This window comes from Rhinatrema bivittatum, chromosome 4 (genome assembly GCF_901001135.1).
Source record: "Rhinatrema bivittatum chromosome 4, aRhiBiv1.1, whole genome shotgun sequence".
Taxonomy (NCBI): Eukaryota; Metazoa; Chordata; class Amphibia; order Gymnophiona; family Rhinatrematidae; genus Rhinatrema; species Rhinatrema bivittatum.
The window spans coordinates 61262500-61283221 of record NC_042618.1 but is presented as its reverse complement, the minus strand read 5'-3'; the positions used below and the strand labels follow the sequence as shown (position 1 = coordinate 61283221).

Sequence of the window (20722 nt, the reverse complement as noted above, 5' to 3'; positions counted from 1 at the left end):
ATCGTAGGAGTCATGCAAAACTACAAAATACTGTACATCTGCTACTGTGGGAGCCTATTTGTCAAATTGAATTAAAGCGTGTTTACACGCATTGTTAGGCCTTAGGCCCCATATTACTCTCAAAGGGGCCTATTTTACTAACACTGCACGTTAAAATAATTTGAAAAATTGGCCCCCCCTACGTTTGTTGTGACTTTTAAATTGGCTTCCCTTGGGAAAATTGTTCAGACAGAGCATTGATTTTAAGGTTCTATCTTTCTAAAATATTCAAAACTAGCAGGTTCTTTTAAAAGTGAAATATGAATAAAGCTAGCGGATAAGTGGAACGGGTGTGTCAGTAATGAGATTGCGCCAATATTTGTTGATCCACTCTTCACAATACATGCGCTTTCTGTTGTACCTTCGTCAGACGCTGATTAATGATTTGGATAGGAGCACAGGAAGATACAGGGATGAAGTGAACCTCAAGACTGCCATCATGTCATTCATTAATGCGGTCCTAAGCCAAGGAGCAGGGGTGGTGAGTGTTTGCATTTTGGTTTTCATTAAATTTTGCCAATGCAGGTAATAAAGTCCTCCAAACATAGCTTCTGCTACAATCTGTCAGATGGAGGGAGAAGCCTGAATTAAAAATTATTCTGATGGGCCTTGAAAGAGTCCTGAAGTATCCTGATTTGCAGTCTTAAATGTCAGCTGTCTCTAAGAATCCGTACAATAGCGCACATCTTTAGGTTGTTGCTATTACTATGATTTTTTTTTATTGCCCAGCTTTTTGAATAAGAAATTTAAATCAACATATAACGGCTTAAAAAAAAATTGGTGTAGAATCATAACAAAAGGGTAAGATCCAAGAACTCTTCCCTACCTCAGCAATACACGAAAAATACTCCCTAGTGCTCACATTTTTGTGCCTATTTCAGGAAAGCCTAGACTTCAGGCTTCACCTTCGATACGAGTTTCTGATGTTAGGAATTCAACCAGTTATTGATAAACTAAGAGAACATGAAAATTCCACATTAGACAGGTGAGTTGAACCTTTTTGATTCTCCCTTCTCACTGCATGTTTTTAGCATTCACTCAGCCTTGTGCTGAAAGTAAATGATGTAGGTAGTTGCGATGCAAAATCTGTCATTCAGGACTGAGTGCAGACATGCTCATACAGATGCTGCTGGTTTATCTGGTTAAGCAGAGCTGGTCTGCCTCCTTTCTCCCATCTGTCTTTGGGAAGACAGATGGGAGAAAGGAGGCACCATTTTCCCGCACCGGGAAAATGGTGAATTGGGAAGCCTCCTCGTGCTGTGACTTATACTCAGCACAGTGTGGCAGTGCAGTTGTCTCCTTAAACCCAGAGTGCGTGGTCGGAGAGGTTTCTGTGGGGTAAGAAGGGTTTTGCCCATGTTAATCAACTTTCTGAAGCTTGCTGTCCTGCAGCGCATGTAACTTTAGCAGCCATTAAGAGGTGGCATTACCAGTGGTGTGTTTGGGTCCAGGGGTGGAAACATACATGCAAGCAGGTTTAAAAGGGAAAGTGTGCATGCCCTTTCACTTTGGGAATTGGTGCAAAATCCACAGTTAAAAAGTGCACACAGCCTTTGTCCCAGCAAGGACTGTCTGAAAATTGCCCCTTTGATGCTTGCAGTGTGTTTGAAACTTCTCAACTAGCTTTGAAAACAAACATAAGATTATGTAATTTTTATTTTTATTCTTTGTATCATGGGTGTGCCAAAATGCAGTTGTGTAACATAAACTACAAAGCAAGAACACCACAGAGATAATAGCAAGGAATGTTAAATAAAATACATTTTTAAACTCCATTTTTTTTTTTGTTTGTTGGTAGACATTTAGATTTTTTCGAAATGCTCAGAAACGAAGATGAACTGGAATTTGCCAAAAGATTTGACCTGGTGCGTATGCTAAGAAATCTAGACTTGCACTAATGACGTCACTAGCCCCTGAGTCCATGAATGTTCCAACTCCACACAGTCACAGCTGCTGTGACCTCCATGACTTATGTCAGGGGAGACAACCTCAGACCTGGAGTGCCAAAAACAAGTCTGGTTTTAGCATGTTCACGATGAATATGCATGAGGTACATTAGCATGCACAACCTCCATAGTATGCAAATATATCTCATGCATATTCATTGAGAAATCTGAAAATCAGACCTATTTGTGTCACTCCAGGACCAGATTTGCCTACCCTTGACTTATATTTTGTGGCAGAGGTTTCCAAACCTGTGCATAAAATTCACATGCTGTAAAAGCAGTGAATGCAAGTTTATCTCCTGCATATTCATTGTGGATATCCTGAAAATATGACTGGCTGGGTGACTTCCAGGACAGGTTTGGGAACCACTGCTCTATGGTATAGTTTCTCAAGGTTATGGAGATATGATACAATGACATCATTCATAAAATTCTAAACAGTGATCATCAAGGTCTAAATGGATTAAACATAACTTCCCAGAATCCTCAAAGAAACCTACGTTCAAACAACTCAGGATGCTTAAACATCCCCCCCATCAGAGATGCGCATCTAACAACAACAAGAGAAAGAGCCTTTTCCATTGCCTCCCCTAAATTTTGGAGCTCCCTACCTAAAGATCTGAGAACCCAACCTCAAAACGCTCAAAAAAGACCTAAAAACATTGCTGTTTCGCAAATTCTACACTGACCTTCATACTTCTGAACATCCTAACTCCCAATCGAACTTTCATCCAAAAACCTCAAAATAACTTCTCTCCAACCAGAACAAACAATCCCTCCTCCTCCCACATAATTATACTTTCTGGACTTGAAATGTTTAACCTCTGTTTAATATGCACATTGTTATACTTTTTCCACAATTGTTAAGAGAGTTACAATTTAAATTTTGTAAACCGTTATGATGGCTTTACCGAATGACGGTATATAAAACTCAACAAATAAATAAATACAAAAGATAAGTACTGGCACAGTTGAGTGCATAGACATTTATGTGCAGAAGATAAGAGTACTCTACCATGCATAGTGATGAGTGGTGCAAGGCACTGTTAGACACAAAATTTTAATTCCGGTGACTGATAGGCAGTGATTGAATCTACACTTTATAAGTCCATGAATGACAATCCTCAGTAATATAAGGCATTCTTGAGTATATCCAGCTTGAAAGGACTAGTCAGGGTTGATTGGGAAATATTTGGACTTGAATATTGGTTATTCCTATGCTTCCCTACTGGACTTTTATTATTTAGTAATTAAATGGTGCTAATGCCTTTATGGAGGCAAAAATAACTTTTTAAACAAGCTAATGTTTGTAGGTTTGGCCAAGTTCTGACTGCTACACTTCCATGATAACATAGAGGTCCATACGTTCGGTCTTGGCTGGACAAGTGGCAGGATTTGAAAATCCTGCTGTGCTGACCAGCCCAAGGTAGCTGGATAACCATTATGCTGGCTAAAATGTAATCTGGCTTAGCTTTGAGGTGGGGGTGGAGGCTTTCTGGTGCAGAGCTGGCTATCTAGCTAAGTTAGCCAGATGAACACCGATTTTCAGTGTTATCCAGCTAACATAGCTGAATAAATTTAACAGTGCCGAAAAGCAGTCCTAAATTTTAGCCAGATAAATTTACCCAGCTAACTTTGACATAGCCGGGTACTACAATCCCTGAATAATCCAGCTAACTTTGCTAGCTGGCCAGTGGCTGAATATAGACCTCACAGTGTAGAATGGCAGAAAAAAAGAACAGATTGGCCCGTTTAGTCTGTCCAGCTGAGATTCTTCCACTTTGGTTAGATAAACATATATAATACCCATAGGCAACCAAACACCAGTTCCACCTCACTCTGCCTCCCATGATTGTAACCTGATCCTTGAACCCTTTTCCTATCACTGCCCTCCAGATCAGTCCCGAGCATGCTCGGAATCTGTTAATATACTGGTATACAGCCCTGGGTTATCCTTTTTCTTTGATTCTTATAGGTTACCCTAGCTTTAGAAGCCCAATACATACCACTGCTGTTAGGGTTGTAACTACTGCTCTATCCAAGTTACCGCAGTGCTTTGTTAGGAGCCCGATGTGGTCATTTCACTGCTGTTAAAGTTGTGACCACTGCTCCGTGCAGGTTACCACTGTTGGCTACAGGGCCGGTGCAAGTCTATTTGGCGCCCTAGGCCAACCTTCCATCATTCACCATCGCCTTCCCCTCCCCCCAACATCAGCTTACAGTTGGCAGCAGTTCCAGCACAGTGGCTGCAGCGCTGTGTTCCCTTCCTTGGCAGTATTAACTCTGGTACAGCACTCCTTTGGAGCTCATACTGGCAGGAGTTTGCCCTCCCCAAAATCTTGGCGCTCTGTGTGACTGCCTAGTTTGACTAATGGAAGCACCGGCCCTGGTCAGCTGTGGTTGTAATTTCTCCGACTCTCTGTTGGCTTCTGTAGATTGGACAGGCATCCTGATGGTGCCCAGTAAGCCACCGAAAGTAATTAAAAGGGGGAGACTGTTCCTGATGTGCTAGATTGAAGATTGTGGCGGTGCTTTTATTGCTTTGAACAGAGAGTTTTCTGCTTCCTGGTAGTGACTGAATTTTATGTGAAACAGGTTCACATAGACACAAAGAGTGCAACGCAGATGTTTGAGCTGACGAGAAAGAGGTTGACTCATACAGAATCGTACCCACACTTTATGTCTATCCTCCACCATTGTCTCCAGATGCCTTGTGAGTACACAAAACAGTGGCCTCTTCCCTTTGTGCTGTGTGTGTCGGTCGAGGCAGACCAGTCAAAATGAGTCTTGATTTATAAGTGAAGCTCGCGCTGTCCCCAGAAAATACATGGATATTTTTGTGATCTCTTGATCTGGGCATGCTTTTAATGAAGCAGGTGGTATGTGTGAATTTATTTTACATCCTCTCACAAAGTTATGTCTCTATGGCAGTAGATTCATAGAGTTGGTGCAGTTTAAAATGAAAGCTGTGTGTACTGTTTTCATCGATGTACTTTATCCCTTCCTCTGTGTTCCAGATAAGAGAAGTGGTAACACTATCCATTATTGGCTGCTATTGGACAGAATTGTACAGCAAATAGTCATACAGAATGAGAAAGGACAGGATCCTGATCTATCTCCATTGGAGAATTTTAATGTTAAAAATGTTGTTCGCATGTAAGTGATAAAAGTTCAGTTTTCCTTTTTCTAAAGAGTGCTTTTTCCCGTTGCTGATTTAAGGTTGGGATTATTTTGAGGATGTGCTGTATAATCTGCTTTTATCTGTTCTTTCAATATGATTAGTATTTGATAATTGTTGCTTGACCAAGCAAATAGATTCAGGTTTTTTTGACCTTTGATATATCTTCCGGCATATATAAGGGGATGGATTCAAAGCTGCTTGTGCATCTGTAGTTGAGGGGCAACTGGCTGGATTGACAAGTTTAAGCTCACCCCTTTTATCTGGATATGTTTGACCTATGTGCATGGTTTAATTTTAGACACCCTCCCCCCTCCCAAGAGCTTGGCTTAGTATTGGTACTAATGTTTTTTATGAACATACTTTTACTCTGCAGGTTAGTTAATGAAAATGAGGTCAAACAATGGAAAGAGCAAGCAGAAAAAATGAGAAAAGGTAACACTGTAATATATATATTTACACACACACACTCTCTCTTAATTATACAAAGCAGGAAGATCTGCTTAAGGCACTTTATGATCACCTTGGTGTGGCATGTTTAAAGCTTTTTGGGATGCTTCTTACAAAGTGCAGCTCTTCCTACCTTCTGCAGTTCCCTCTCTTTAGACTTGCAAAAACAGGAAAAAAAAATAATTTAAGATTAAAAAGTTCTGTTGGCTGTTTAGCTCTTGCTCTGCCAGGTATGCATCAGAATATGGACACCATCTGCGTAATGACCATGATGATAATGAGCAAAACCACTCGTGCAGAGTTAATTGCAGTAACCTTCTCAGCCAGAAAGCATTCCTCTCAAGAATGTGTATTGCTTTCTTCCCTCGTCGCCCTTGAAATCCCATCCAGCCATTTTATTATAATGAGGAGGATTTTCAAAGCCATTGCCGTGGGTGAGACTGCTTTACCCACAGAAATGGGGCTTTTGGAAGATTGCCTGCCTAGGATCATGACATGGGGAACTTTACCCAGTAGTGCGAAGAGGTGTTCCCGGGGACAGGGTTGCATTTGTGAGCGATTCGTCTTCGGAATCTACCCACACAAAAGTAGTAGATTGAAACGTGTGTGGGTAATTTTCAAAGGGAAAGGGCCCATTGGAGAAATTACTTACCTGATAATTTTGTTTTCCTTAGTGTAGACAGATGGACTCAGGACCACTGGGTTATGCTCTCCTGCCAGCAGATGGAGACAGGTTTCAAAGCTGATCCCACCCTACATACACCCCTTGCAGTGACCTCAGCCCTTCAGTATTCTCTTCAAAAACCCCTGTGGACATTCTATTGAAAAAACTTGATTTAAAACGGATCACCATATCTGTACTCAACCAAACATAAACACTGAACCCCAGTAAGATTATAGATGCCCTAATCTAGGGACTTGGATGACTGCTTACCTGTAATCTCTTGGAATCGATATTCACTCCACGGGCAAATCCTTGGCACCATTCTTGGGCATCCCTGGGCAGGTTGCTGAATCCATCTGTCTACACTAAGGAAAACAAAATTATCAGGTAAGTAATTTTTCTATTTCCTAGCATGTAAACAGATGGACTCAGGACCAATGGAATGTTCAAAAGCTACTCCCAATCGGGCCGGGAGGCTGCCTGCGGTCCAGTTAACACCACCCTTGCGAGGGCTGTGTCCTCTCAGGTCTGAACGTCCAGGCGATAGATCCTGGAGAAGGTGTGCAAGGAGGACCACGTCAACGGGAGACAGCAGTCTAGCTTCCGCCCATGAGACCGCCTGAGCCCTAGTGGAATGAGCTTTAACCTGAAAAGGTAATGGCTTTCCTGCCTCCACATAGGCTACCGTGACCACCTCCTTAATCCAGCGAGCTATGGCAGCCTACAAAGCTGGTTCGCCCTGCTTCCCTCCACTGTGAAGGGCAAACAGGTGGTCCATCTTTCGGACCGGTTCTGAAGCTTCCAGATACCACCCCAAAAGCTTACTGACGTTCAAATGATGGAAGGGGCAGTATTCTTCCACGTTCTCGTTCTTATCTTGGGATGGTAAGGAAATGGACTGATTCAAATGAAAGTCTGAGACTACCTTGGGCAAGAAGGATGGAACAGTACAAAGCTGTAACACTCCTGGAGTCATCCGGAGGAAAGGTTCCCGACCCAACAAGGCCTGTAGTTCAGAGATGCAACATGCCGAGCATATATAGCCTCCAGGAACACTTTTTTTGCAAAGTTAATAAATACAAAGAAACACTGAGCAGCAGCCGAAAGGAGGGCCATGTCAGAAACTCCAATACTAGATTAAAATTCCACAAGGGAACCACCGTAGGGGTGGCCAGAGGTGCTTCACCCCTTTCAGAAAACCATGTCCAGATGAGCCGACAGGTGGGTTCTGTGCGCCTCGCCACTGAAACAGGAGAGAGCCACTACCTGGACCTTCAAGGAGTTAAGGGCCAAACCTTTATTCAAGCTGTCCTGCAAAAATTCCAGAATTAGTGGGATTTTGACCATCCGAGGGGAAACAACCTTGTTCCTCACACCAGGCCTCACACCAGGCCTCAAATACTCTCCAGACCCGCACATATGCTAGGGATGTAGAGAACTTCCATGTGCAGAGTAAGATGGCAATTACTTCCGCCGAATATCCTCACTTTATCAGGTGAGCCCTCTCAAGGACCAGATCATAAGACAAATCGAGTTGGATCCTCATGAAGGACCGGTCCCTGCTGTAGCAGATCCCGGTGTGGTGGGAGGCACAGGGGTATCTCCACCGGGTGTCTCTGCATGTCTGCATTTCATGGATGCCTGGGCCAATCTGGAGCTACTAGCAGGACTAATCCCCTGAGGTGCTCGCTTCTGGTAATGACTCTGCCTGGCAGGGGCCACGGAGGGAAGGCATATAGCAGCTCCTCTTCCAGCCAGGTCTGAACAAGAGCATCGGTATCTAGGGACCACTGATCTCTTCTGCGACTGAAGAATTGGGGAATCTTCGCATTGTGAGATGCAGCCAACAAGTCGATAGATGGGAGATCCCAGCAATCTACTACCAGCTGAAAGGCCTTGGCCAACAATGCCCACTCTCCTGGGTCCAGACTTTCCCTGCTTAGAAAGTCTACTCTGATGTTGTCTCTTCCTGTGATGTGGAAGGCTGAGATCATTTCTAGATGTATTTCCATCCATTCCATGAGGACATTTGCTGGCTTTTGGTTCCACCCTGGCTGTTGATGTAGGCTGCCATCGTTGCATTGTCCGACATCACATGGGCCCCTTGACCCTGGAGTATGTGACTGAATTGTAGACATGCCAATCTCACTGCCTGGGCTTTCAGACAGTTTATGTTCCGGAGGGCCTCTTTGGTCCAACATCCCCGGGCCATCAGTTCCTGACAGTGAGCTCCCCAGCCCTGGAAGCTCGCGTCTGTTGTGAGGATCAGCCAGTTCAGAGAGGACAGGGGTACACCCCTACCCAGATGAGTTTCCTGCAGTCACCACTGGACCTAAGAGCATACTTCCATCGGTAAGTGGAGGTGAATAGAATAGTCTTGAGACTGCGGGTTCCAATGTAACAGGGAGTGTTGAAGTAGTCACATGTTTGCCCTCTCCCACGGCACTACTTTTAGGGAAGCTGCCATCAAACTGAGAACTTGAAGGTAGCTCCACACTATCGGGCGTATCGTGCTCATCAACTGACACACTTGGGACATCAACTTCCTTATCCATGTAGTCAGAAGGAAGACCTTGCCCTGCTTGGTGTCAAATTGAACTCCCAGATATTCCAAGGACTGGGAGGATTTGAGACTGCTTTTGTCCAGGTTTACAACCCAACTGAGTTCCCGAAGCAAGGAGGGTCACCCTGTTGGTCACCCGGAGACTCTCTTTCACACAGACTTTGCCCAGATCAACCAGCCATCCAAGTACAGGTGCACCAGGATTCCCTCTTTTCTCAGTGCTGTTGCTAGCCCGAAACTGATAATGGCAACCCAGTACTGCAAAGCTTAGGAAACGTTGATGTTCTTGGCGGATTGGAATATATAGTAGGCCTTGGATAGGTCCAGGGTGGTTAAGAACTCTCTTGATTATACAGCAGTTATCACAGAGCATAGTGTTTCCATGCAGAGATTAATCACTCGTAGATGTTGGTTGATGCTCTTGAGGTCCAGGGTGTGAGGCGAAAGGAACCCTCCTTCTTGGGTACGATGAAATAGATGGAATAACGCTCCGTATTTTCTGGGGCGCAGGTACTGAGATTATAGCCCTCATCCTGAGGGTAGTCTCCACTGCCTGCTTCTTGTGATGGCCGTGGCAAAGAGATATAATGAATATGACCCGAGGAGTGCTGTGAAATTCTACACATATCCTTCTCGTATGACCTCCAGAACTCATTTGTCCGAAGTGATCTCGACCCACTGTTGGTAGAAGAGGAACAGTCTACCCCCCTATCTTCTCGTTCCGAGGGTGGGTCAGCAAAATTTCATTAGGGGGGTTGGGACAAACCTGAACCCGAATCTGCCCCTCTCTTGGGCTGTCTGCCCCAAAAGGACTGAGACCTCTGAAATGTTGTGTTTCTGCAAGTGCAAAAGTGTGTTTGCCCTTAGATTGACCTCTCATAGGTGAGGGGCACTGTAACTGCTTTCTCTTATCTTCTCATAGCTGGGGAACGAGATTCGCCTCATTTACTGGCCAGCTTTTTCAATTCACTTCCAAAGAGAAGTGATCTTTTAAAGGGCATCTTTGTGAGATTTGCCTTGGAGGTTGCATCTGCTGATCAAATCTGCAGCCATAGTTATCGTCTGGCCAGCACCACTGAGGCCATTCCTCTGGCTGAGGTACAGTCAAGGTCTGAACCAGCGTCAGCTAAAAAGACGGCGGTGGGTTCCATAACCACCCTGGAATTCGCCCCCAAGTCATCCACTACCCGAGAGAGGAGCAGGCATGAACGAGCTACCAGGGCACAAGAAGCAGCAATCTGTAAGGTCATTGCTATTGCATCAAAGGCCTGTTTAAGGATGGACTCGTATGTCTATCATGTGCATCCTTTAAGGCAGCTCCTCCCTCCACTGGGATAGTTTTTCGCTTAGAGACAGCACAGACCAGCACATCCAGTTTAGGGAAACGCAAACGTTCTCTTGCTGCTGGGTCCAGTGGATATAGAGCTTCTAACGCTTGTCCACCTTTAAAACTTGCTTCTGGGGCATCCCATTCCAGGTCAATCAAATCCTGGATGGCTTCCAGCACTGGAAAGTAGCAAGAGGCTTTCCGTAGGGAATTTCAGAATGGGATTCTTCTTTGGTTCTGACATAGTCCGCCCCAGGAACTCCCAGCATCTTCAGGGTCTGGGAAACCAGGCCCGGCAATTCATCTCTATGGAAAAAAAGTAACATGGTCTGATACGGTTCTAAACCAGGGAGAATTTCCCCATCTTCCAAGGAATCTGTAATCCTCCTCTTCATCCGTGCTGTCTAGGTCCCTGCCAGGAACATCTGTGGTGACGCAAGGCATGCCTAGAGGTCTACAGATAGGACTGGTAGAGGAAGGGCTTACCGGCTGAGGTTCTGTCTGGACAGGGGCAAGTGAGATAGCAGACTGCGCCTGTATGGAGGCTTGAAGACCTTGAAAAAATTCCACCCAAGAGAAGGCAGCTGGGTTGATGCCTAGCCCAGGAGGTACTGGGTTAGGTGCTGCCAAATTTCCCTCTCCCATGGATGACCCAGTCCCGGGGTACTCAGGTCTGGGGTACTTCCAGTTAAGGCTGTGGCTGCCCCATCCTCTGAATGGGAGGAGCTGGGATTAGCAAAGTCCAGAGAGGCCATCTCTCCCTGGGCTTCCTCACAGTGCTGACATAGCAAGAATCCAGGTCAGACTGTTCAGCCCTAATATGACAACCAGCACAGAGAGAAAGGCTCTTATGTTTCTTTGCTGCTGGAGCCATTGGCGACAGTAACTGCATGTTCAGTCGCTTACACTTAAAATTTTATGCACACAGATTTCAGAGCACCTACGTGGGCCACAGCAAGGTTAGGACTGTTCAGCTTGAAAAAGAGACGGCTGATGGGGGGATATCATAGAGGTGTTTAAAATCATGAGAGGTCTAGAACGGGTAAATGTGAATCTGTTATTTACTCTTTCAGATAATAGGACTAGGGGGCACTCCATGAAGTTAGCATGTGGCACATTTAAAACTAATTGGAGAAAGTTCTTTTTCACTCAATGCACAATTAGACTCTGGAATTTGTTGCCAGGGGATGTGGTTAGTGCAGTTAGTGTAGCTGAGTTTAAAAAAGGATTGGATAAGTTCTTGGAGGAGAAGTCCATTACCTGCTATTAATTAAGTTGACTTGGAAAACAGCCACTGCTATTACTAGCAACAGTAGCATGGGATAGACTTAGTTTTTGGGTATTTACCCAGTTCTTATGCCCTAGATTGACCACTGTTGGAAACAGAATGTTGGACTTGATGGACCCTTGGTCTGACCCAGTATGGCATGTTCTTAAGGCATATGCACAGCCTGTACACCTGGCTTTACTTGTATTCTGCAGCTAGTAAGTTGTGCACGTAGGTACACGTGCAACTTAATGCTCACAGTGCGCGCGCAGCATTATGCCACAGCGCGTGTGCAGAGCCAACACGTACTACGCGTAACGAAGCTCTATGGTGGGCAATATAGCATGCACAGAGATGCACACAAGATGGCGCTGCCGCTGTCTACCAGGCAGTGTGCCAACCAAGCCTAAAGTGGGGCCTAGCCTACCGGGAGACCGCTCGGAAGCCCATTTCCCCTTACCCCAATGGGATCAGGAACAACGTCTGTACAGCACACCGAGCAAGGAGACCGGAGGAAGTCTTACCGAAACCCCTCCAAAACATCTCTGAATCAAGAGGCAAATCCTCTTCTCTTTTTATTTACCTGGGCTCAGTGCCTACTGGCTGAGTACAGAGATCCTCTCCAGCTGTGGGGGAAGAAGGCTATGGCTGTCACCGCCACGTTAGGCTTCCTGCACCAGCTGCTTTTCAGTTGCCTCAACAGCAAAGTCCACGCCAGGAACTGGCTACTGGACCAAGGCATACCTGTGAGGGATCTCAAAAATCACCTCAGGAATTCTCAACTGGGGGAGGGACCTTTAGGTATCACCGCAGGAGAGCGGGGCTCAATCTTTTCTCCAGTTTAAATAGAATTTTTTTCTTCCAAAAAGTACAGCGATCCCCATAAGGAAAGCATGTCCACTATCTGCTGGAGGCGGAGAAATACTGAAGGACTGAGGTCACTGCAGGGGGGTGTATGTGGGATGATGTCATCTTTGAAACCTGACTCTGTCTCCATCTGCTGACAGGGGAGTATAACCCATTGGTCCTGAGTCCATCTGGCTACACACTAGGAAAGTAATTTTGCTTTGAATTTTCATCGTAATGTCCTGAGGGTAAAAGATATCCCCGTAGACTTCACAGCCATGTGGGCAAGTACAAAATTTACCCCCATTTTTTGTAGTCTGAATTCTTCTCTTTTAGCATGAGTACGCTGGTCAATGGATTTCTCTCAGAAGTGGAAAAGTGTATTCCATGGGTGTTGACTGCGAGCAGCAAGACCTCCCTCTTTCATCCTTGCTGCTTCCCTCTAGAGTAGACTCGCTCGTAACTTACAAACCTGCAGAGTTTTGTACATGTCATGTACTTAGCCTCCAGATGATGTGCCAGTGTACTGAAAACCTTGCTTTGTACGCTTTTCTAGAGCACCATGAGCTGCAGCAGAAATTTGAAAAGAAAGAGAGAGAGTGCGATGCTAAGACGCAGGAGAAGGAGGAGATGATGCAGACCCTGAACAAAATGAAAGAAAAACTTGAAAAGGAGGTGATGGAGCATAAGCAGGTCAAGCAGCAGGTGGCAGAGCTCACGGCTAAAGTTCAGGAGCTCAGCAGGGTAAGCAGTTTCTGCAGGCTTCCCTTTTGTGGTCTGTGGTCCCCTACAACAGTGCAGATGTGGGATTTTTCATCGTTCAATGGGGAGGGCAATTCTCAAAGCCATTTGCACGGGACAACAGCTCGCCTGAAAATCGCCCTCCCTCTATATGGCTACAAGCATTGTGTGTACTTTTTAACTGCAATTGGGAGGAGGCATTCCCAGGAGTGTGTTTTGGGCAGGATTGGAGCAGAACATGTGCAAATTGTATGTAAGTCCACACTCATTTCCCTTGTAAAATCTACCCGCATGAAAAGCAGGTGCCAGCGTCCACAGATCCCAATTTCACAGAGAGAGCATGCACATACTTTTTACCCACAGATGAGAAAGCATCTGCAGACTGTGTCCCCGAGGTGGCCAGTCTGAAGATTGCCCCCTTCGAATGTAAAGAAACGGTCCAGATGTTTGCAGGAAGTCCAAATAGTGCAGCTTGTTGGGAACGGAACTGTATGGTTAACGTGAAAGTTGCTTTGCTAGTCTTGAGCAGGCCTTGCTTGTTTCTGTTTCTCAGGTGGCAGAAGCTAAAAGTCCATGGGGCATGTGAGCACTTAAAGAACAGAAACAGACTTGTGAGAGTTAATGGCCATACAGTTTCTGGATATGCCACCAATCTCTGTTTTCCACTGTAATGCTTTGATGATTGCATGGTGGTAAATTTTAGATGGCTTTATTGCCATTTCCATTAGCGATATAAAAGAAGAGCTGATGAGAGAAGCATGCTGCTTTAATTCCTCAGTCTTTCATGCCTCTTTGTTCTCTGTATTTATAGAGGTGCCTCTGCTCGTTTTTCTTTAAGTAACAAAATGTAGTGAGGAGTTTAACCTGTACCAGATACAGCAAACCGAAACTGAGCAGTGACTGGTCAGACTGCAAAGCCGAAGCTCTTTACATTTTCAAAATAGATAAGCTGACTGGCAGATGAAGCCCTCCAGATGGAGTAGGCAGATTCTTTTATTTATTTATTTTTAACTGAAACATAAGCTGGAGTGATCCTTTGCTATTTCATTACACAAGGCGAAATGTCTTTTCAGGGAAGAGATGGCAAAATGGTTTTGTCAAACTGGTCATCCTCATCTGTCTTTCAGTGTAAATAGAAATACTTTGGCAAATCGTTAGCAACGTAAGTCCCAATCTGACAATATTCTATGATGGTTTTTCTTCCACTCTATACACTCACTGAAAAAAATTAATAACTATGATCCTGAATGCTAAACGCTTGATTTATGATGTGTCTATCTTCCAATACCAAATGAGCCCTTTTTTAAAATCAACTTCTTGTTTATTTTATCGTGCAGAGGTCTTCAGTTTCCAGTGGTCCGCTTCCACCACCTGGAGCCCCTGGTGGCCCTCTACCTTCTGCATCGCTAGGAGGTCTACTTCCTCCCCCACCTCCCCCTTTTCCTGGTGGAATTCCTCCTCCACCGCCTCCCCCTCCAGGTGGCCCACCCCCTCCCCCTGGACCTCCTCCCCTAGGAGGAATAGCCGCACCTCCAGGAGCACCGCTGGGCCCAGCCCTTAAAAAGAAAAACATTCCACAGCCCACAAACCCTCTCAAGTCCTTCAACTGGTCCAAGCTTCCAGAGGTAAGCAGTTCTTCCTAATTTACTGTCCAAGAGATGTCAGTAATAGATTACATTTGTGAAGGGACAAAAAATCATTTATATAGTTATTACATCCACATTTTTTGGGGGAAAGTATAGTTAGTGTTTGGTTATCTTGTAGAATGATCTGACATGAATGATGTGTGTATGGTTTACTTTGATAAACACCCTGGCATTGAACTGACTGTTGTCATATAGTAAGTCTTTGTAATTGAAATAAATGATCTTTAAATGCTGTATTTCAGAATAAACTGAGTGGCACAATATGGACAGAAATTGATGATGCAAAAGTATTTAAGATTCTAGATCTTGAAGATATTGAAAGAACCTTCTCTGCTTACCAAAGACAGCAGGTAAGAATATCCTCTGGTTGGGCAGTCTCTTTTAGTTATACGGTTACAAAACCTGTGTTTATCTGTGCTACAGGTGAAACAGGTTCAGTTCCAGTTAGAGCAGTGTTTTTCAAATGCCAGTCCATGGACCAGCACAAGTCCCCAGCAGCTTTCTCCCAGTCCATGCAGTGACAGTGATTGCAGGAGGATAAGGGGGAAGCAAGAACTACCCTGCAGCTGCATACACTGCACTGTACCTTACACCATAGCCATCAAACATGTTTCTTAAGACCTCCTGCCCTGCAAACTTTTTTTTTTTTTTTTAATCCCAGTTGCAGCCATCTTTGTGGTCCCTTCTCTGGGAGGGGAGGAGCTGCAGCTTAATATGACTGAATCAGCATCTGCATCACTCTCAGGCCCTGCCTCCTGTACAGAAGCCAGGAGGGCACTGAGCCACCACATGGCCTGAGAGCGATGTGGTGGCTCATATATATATATATCTGTCTAGATCTATGTCTGTATCTCTGTGATACACACACACACACACACACACACACACACACACACATTATGTGTAAGTGTATGACATAGATCTATATATAGAAGAGAATATGTAGACATAATTGGTAGGATCATAGAAACATTGCCTCTGTAAACTTTCTCATTTCTAGACACAGCATAGTGATCACTTCAAAATTCTTAATTTCTTTGGGCTTTTTCACTCAAAGCTGTGTTGCATTAAACATCAAATCTTATTTTCAAAATAATCATTCTGTAGAGAGATAGTGGGAGAAACGCCTTTGAAAACAATACTTGTACCATCCATTCTCAAAGAAATCTGCAAATGGTATGTTTTGTGCATATCATGACAAGAATTAATGTGTTATGCTTGTATTTGCCATACATAGCTCAAGAGTACTTTGCAGAACCTCACAGTAACATGAATCATTTCAATTTTCCTGTGGTGCCCTGAAGGATGTGCCATACAAGGATACAGTGCTGTGGAATCAGTTTAAAGCATGGTGATATGCAGAGATTATTGAGCATGATTTTATGATTTATTTTTCTTTTTATATCTAGGAAAGTGAATTTGACGAATTGTATTTTAAGGTGGGGCAGGAGGGAGGTTATTCCAAAAATGTTGTGCAAGACCAGAGACAACCAGAAACCTTGAGGTAGTCTGTAATGTACAAGTGGTGCAGAGGAAAATGAATAGGGAGTGAAGGCAGCAAGAATGGATAATATTGCAACATTAAAGCAGAGAGATGGAAATACTAAATCCATTAATGCCTTTGAATTTGAATAAAGCAGTTTAAAAGAACAGCGATAGCTTCTGTAAGAGCCTGTGAAGGAAGACTAGAAAGGAATAGAGATAAGAAAAACATGCTGCTCTTACAGCAATATGGCAGCTAGATTCTGGAAGGGGAGTACAAAGAAGAGTCAAGAGTTGTAGTAGTCAAGTGCAACTGAAAGGGGGGACATAAGGTGACATGTTAAATGTGAATAAGGAACAACTTTTATGGCTATTATAGATTTAGGAGCAAAAGGAGATGTGTGAAATGAGAGGTCACAAGGATGGGAAGATATCTAAGATGATGCCTAATTGCTTAGCATTATCAGGAAAGGTAAATGGTATAGAATTGATGAGATGAAGCCATCAGATGGGCAAAGAATATTGGAAGAAGCAGGGGTAAAAGAATTTCATATTTAGAAAGTTTGAGATAGAGGAAACAAAAGTACTTTCAGGTAGTTCTAATAGAAAGGAATTTGGGGTGAAAAGGTTATGACTGGCTTGCTTGGCTTCAGTTTTGTTTTGATTTTGGAGGTTTTAATTTTTGTTTTCTTATTTTATGTTTTATAGTTTATGATGTACTTTTATATAATGGCTTAATGGTCATAAACTATAGCCTGCATTGGGTGATCCATTTGGATTGCAATTTGAATACAACAGAGAGCAGGATTTTTAATGGTCACTTTTCTCAATGGAAGAAGGTAAAAGTGGAGTGCCCCAGGGATCTGTATTGGGACCAGTGCTTTTTAATATATATTTTTTTTTCCGAAATATTTTATTAAGCGTCAGTACAACCATAGCATGTCATCCATTAACATCACAACCACTAAATCAATACAGCCATAACAGAACATACATGCATTCATAATGAAATATTCTTAGACTATTTTATACATTTTCTTCCCCTTCCATTACCCACCCACCCTTTCCATTTCCCCACCCTGCATTGTCATAAGAACATAAGAAAATGCCATACTGGGTCAGACCAAGGGTCCATCAAGCCCAGCATCCTGTTTTCCAACAGTGGCCAATCCAGGCCATAAGAACCTGGCAAGTACCCAAAAACTAAGTCTATTCCATGTAACCATTGCTAATGGCAGTGGCTATTCTCTAAGTGAACTTAATAGCAGGTAATGGACTTCTCCTCCAAGAACTTATCCAATCCTTTTTTAAACACAGCTATACTAACTGCACTAACCACATCCTCTGGCAACAAATTCCAGAGTTTAATTGTGCGTTGAGTACATAAGAACATAAGAAATTGTCATGCTGGGTCAGACCAAGGGTCCATCAAGCCCAGCATCCTGTTTCCAACAGAGGCCAAACCAGGCCACAAGAACCTGGCAATTACCCAAACACCTAGAAGATCCCATGCTACTGATGCAATTAATAATCCTCTCAGAATTCCGTGAATCCAGAAATGCTGTTTAGGGGGTAGTAAGTTGTACACCCGTGATGTATTCAGAGGTTCGCTGAATGGGTACTCCCCTGTGAAGCATCTTCCTTAAGGGGAAACAACTGCTGTATATCTTCCGGGAGAGAGACATAAAAAGCTAACCAAATGTCTCTAAAAAAAAAACGTTTCTTCTTATAAGAAAGAGAGTGATACAAAGATCCATATTCCATCTGAAACAAGTGTAACATCTGTGCCGACCACAGGGTACCATCCGGTGGGTCTGCTTCCACCCATTTAAGTAAGATACATTTTTTAGCTATCAAACAGGCTTTGGAGAAAAACAAAATATTATCATGGTTTAACGAGGATTCTCCACAATCAGCATTCAGCAGACAAAAAGCACAGGACCATTGAATCTGCACTAAGAATAAGTTAGAGGTTTTCAACCGTACTTGTTCCCAAAAGTGTTGAATAGCAGAGCATTCCCACAATGCAAGAAATAAATGTAGCCGGCCCCTGGGCACATTTGGTACACAGACTGGAAGTGGAAAGTCCCATACGAAAGGCAGCCTGTGGGGTATATGCTACTCTATGAAAGATTCTCCCTTGCATTTCTCTCAGGGAGACATTATGGGTAATTTTGAAAATGGACAAGTAACAGTCCCTAAGCATTAGTACATCCAAGGTTTCTGGGAGATCGACGTTCCATTTGTCCACTAGTTTATCAAAAATTCGGTAGGGGGTAAACATTCTGACAAAATTTATATAATAAAGACAAAGAGCCCTGCTTTCCCTGGTATATTTTCATAAATAAAAGATACTCCGGATTGCCTATTGGTTCTCGGATGTTCTGCTGGAGCTTATGTACAAAGGCCTGCAGTTGTGCGTACCCCAAAAAGGAGCTACTCTTCAGACCCATTTGCCCCTGCAGGACATCAGAGGAGTGCAGACACCCGGTTTGGGAATCCATGAGATCCCCCAATGTACAATCAACCAACCTTGGGGAGAAACCAGTAAAGAATGCCTCCAACGGTAGTATCATAGGGTTATTCTGCAGTGGATATTGCAAGGAGAGTTGTGTCGAAAGGTGCATGGTATGCCTCAAGTCAACCCAAACTTGGCGCACCCTTTGGGCCAGTTGTGCCTTGATACCCAACCGGGACAGCTCCTTCCGTGGTAAATGTAAAACTAACTTAGGATTCACGGGTTCACAAATATCCTCTACCAGGGAATAATCAGTAAATTCCGAGGTACCATTCAGCCAATCTCCCAGAAACCGCAAATTTGCAGCCCAAGCATATAATTTAAAGTCTGGTAAGTTAAGCCCCCCTTTGGCTTTTGGAGCTATCAAACATTTATAGGCCAGTCTCGCCTTCCGACCCTGCCACAAAAAACAAGTTATGTCCCTTTGAAGGCGTTTTAAGTCCTTGCTTAAGAGAGCTATAGGTAACATCAAAAATAGGTAGAGAATCTTTGGAGCAATTATCATTTTTATAACAGCTACCCTACCATGCAAAGACAGAGGAAAATATCGCCAAGCCTTCAATTTATCTCTGATTTTGTCTAGAAGTGGGGGTATATTAACCCGGTACCAAGAATTAGTATTTCTATGTATTTGTACTCCTAAGTATTTAATCTTGTCCCCCGCCCATTTAACAGGGAAATCAGGCCATGTCGATTCCAAAAATCCCGCTATGTCTAAGGCCTCCGTTTTGTCCAGGTTTAATTTAAAACCGGAGACCTGTTGATAGGTGGCAAAAAGCTTTAAAGCCTTGGGGAATGATTCACGAGCGTTAGTTAGAAGTAAAAGGAGATCATCAGCAAAGAGTAAGGTTTTATGTTCATGTTTCCCCACCCTTATTCCAGAAATATCGGAATGTGATCTAAGAGCTATGGCCAAAGGCTCAACTGATAAAATGAACAACAGGGGGGACAAAGGACAGCCCTGTCTTGTTCCTTGGCATAGTGGAAAAGAATTAGACAGCGCCCCATTGACCAGAATTCGTGCTGTGGGATTGGTGTATAATAATGAGATATAATCAAAAAACACCCCTGTAATACCAAACCTTTTCAATACCTGCTTTAAAAACTCCCACTCCACCCTGTCAAATGCTTTTTCAGCATCACACGCAACCAGCATAGGATCTTTCAAATTCCGGGTGGAGCAGGATTCCAGGGCGCAAAGTACCCTATGTATGTTTACAGTAGCACAGCAACCCTTGACAAATCCCACTTGATCTTTTTCAATGATGAGGGGCAAAACATTTTTAAGGCGATTAGCTAATACTTTTGCATAAATTTTAATGTCCAAATTCAGTAAAGATATGGGTCGATACGAGCCCATGGAAAGAGGATCTCTGCCTGGTTTTGGAAGAACCACTATAGTTGCCGAACGCATTGTTTCTGGCATAGAACCAGAATCTTTCATGGCAACAAAAACCTGGCTCAATAGTTCTGGAAGGTCAGACACCAAGGATTTATAGAACAGGGAATCAAACCCATCCGGGTCAGGGGCTTTATGTGCCGGTAGGGACTTTATCACCTCTTTCACTTCTTCTGCAGTGATATTGCAATTTAATCTGAGGCGATATTCTTCCGATATCTCAGGGCATGAGATCTGATCCAAAAAACCGGAGATACTTCCAGACTGGGCTCTTCCGAAGAGTACAATGCTTTGTAATATTGCGAAAAAATGTTAGCAATATCCAAAGAGCCAGTATGGACCGCTCCTTGAGCATCCTTAATGGCAGATATAAATTTATTAGGTTCTTGACTCTTAAGATTAGCCAGTGCCCTCCCAGCCTTATTTGCGTGAGAGAACATCCGGTACTTGTATGTTTTCAACGCTCTTTCCGCCCTATTATGTAATAAATTGTTTAAGGCCATTTGGGTAGCCCTAAAAATTTCTAAATTAGGGTCCATATTACTCCCTGTTAACGCTCTCTTCAGATGTGTCAATTTATCAGTTAAGTGAAGTAGCTCAGCATTCTGTTGCTTCCTTTGGTGGGACACACAGCTGATGATATGATATGACCCCTC

The 20722-nt window shown here is 43.7% G+C and overlaps 1 protein-coding gene across 3 annotated transcripts in view; it reads left to right on the top strand.

Moving 5' to 3' along the window:
* The window catches only part of DAAM1 (dishevelled associated activator of morphogenesis 1), a 323492-nt gene that overhangs the window by 232223 nt on the left and 70547 nt on the right, over positions 1 to 20722 (top strand). For all 3 annotated transcript variants that reach the window (XM_029598201.1, XM_029598202.1, XM_029598200.1), the window contains exons 7-15: positions 410 to 520; positions 921 to 1024; positions 1838 to 1904; positions 4581 to 4698; positions 5003 to 5141; positions 5540 to 5598; positions 12837 to 13024; positions 14359 to 14646; positions 14910 to 15017. In XM_029598201.1, the coding sequence (XP_029454061.1) occupies positions 410 to 520; positions 921 to 1024; positions 1838 to 1904; positions 4581 to 4698; positions 5003 to 5141; positions 5540 to 5598; positions 12837 to 13024; positions 14359 to 14646; positions 14910 to 15017 (1182 nt within the window). The remainder of the gene's footprint in view (positions 1 to 409; positions 521 to 920; positions 1025 to 1837; positions 1905 to 4580; positions 4699 to 5002; positions 5142 to 5539; positions 5599 to 12836; positions 13025 to 14358; positions 14647 to 14909; positions 15018 to 20722) is intronic.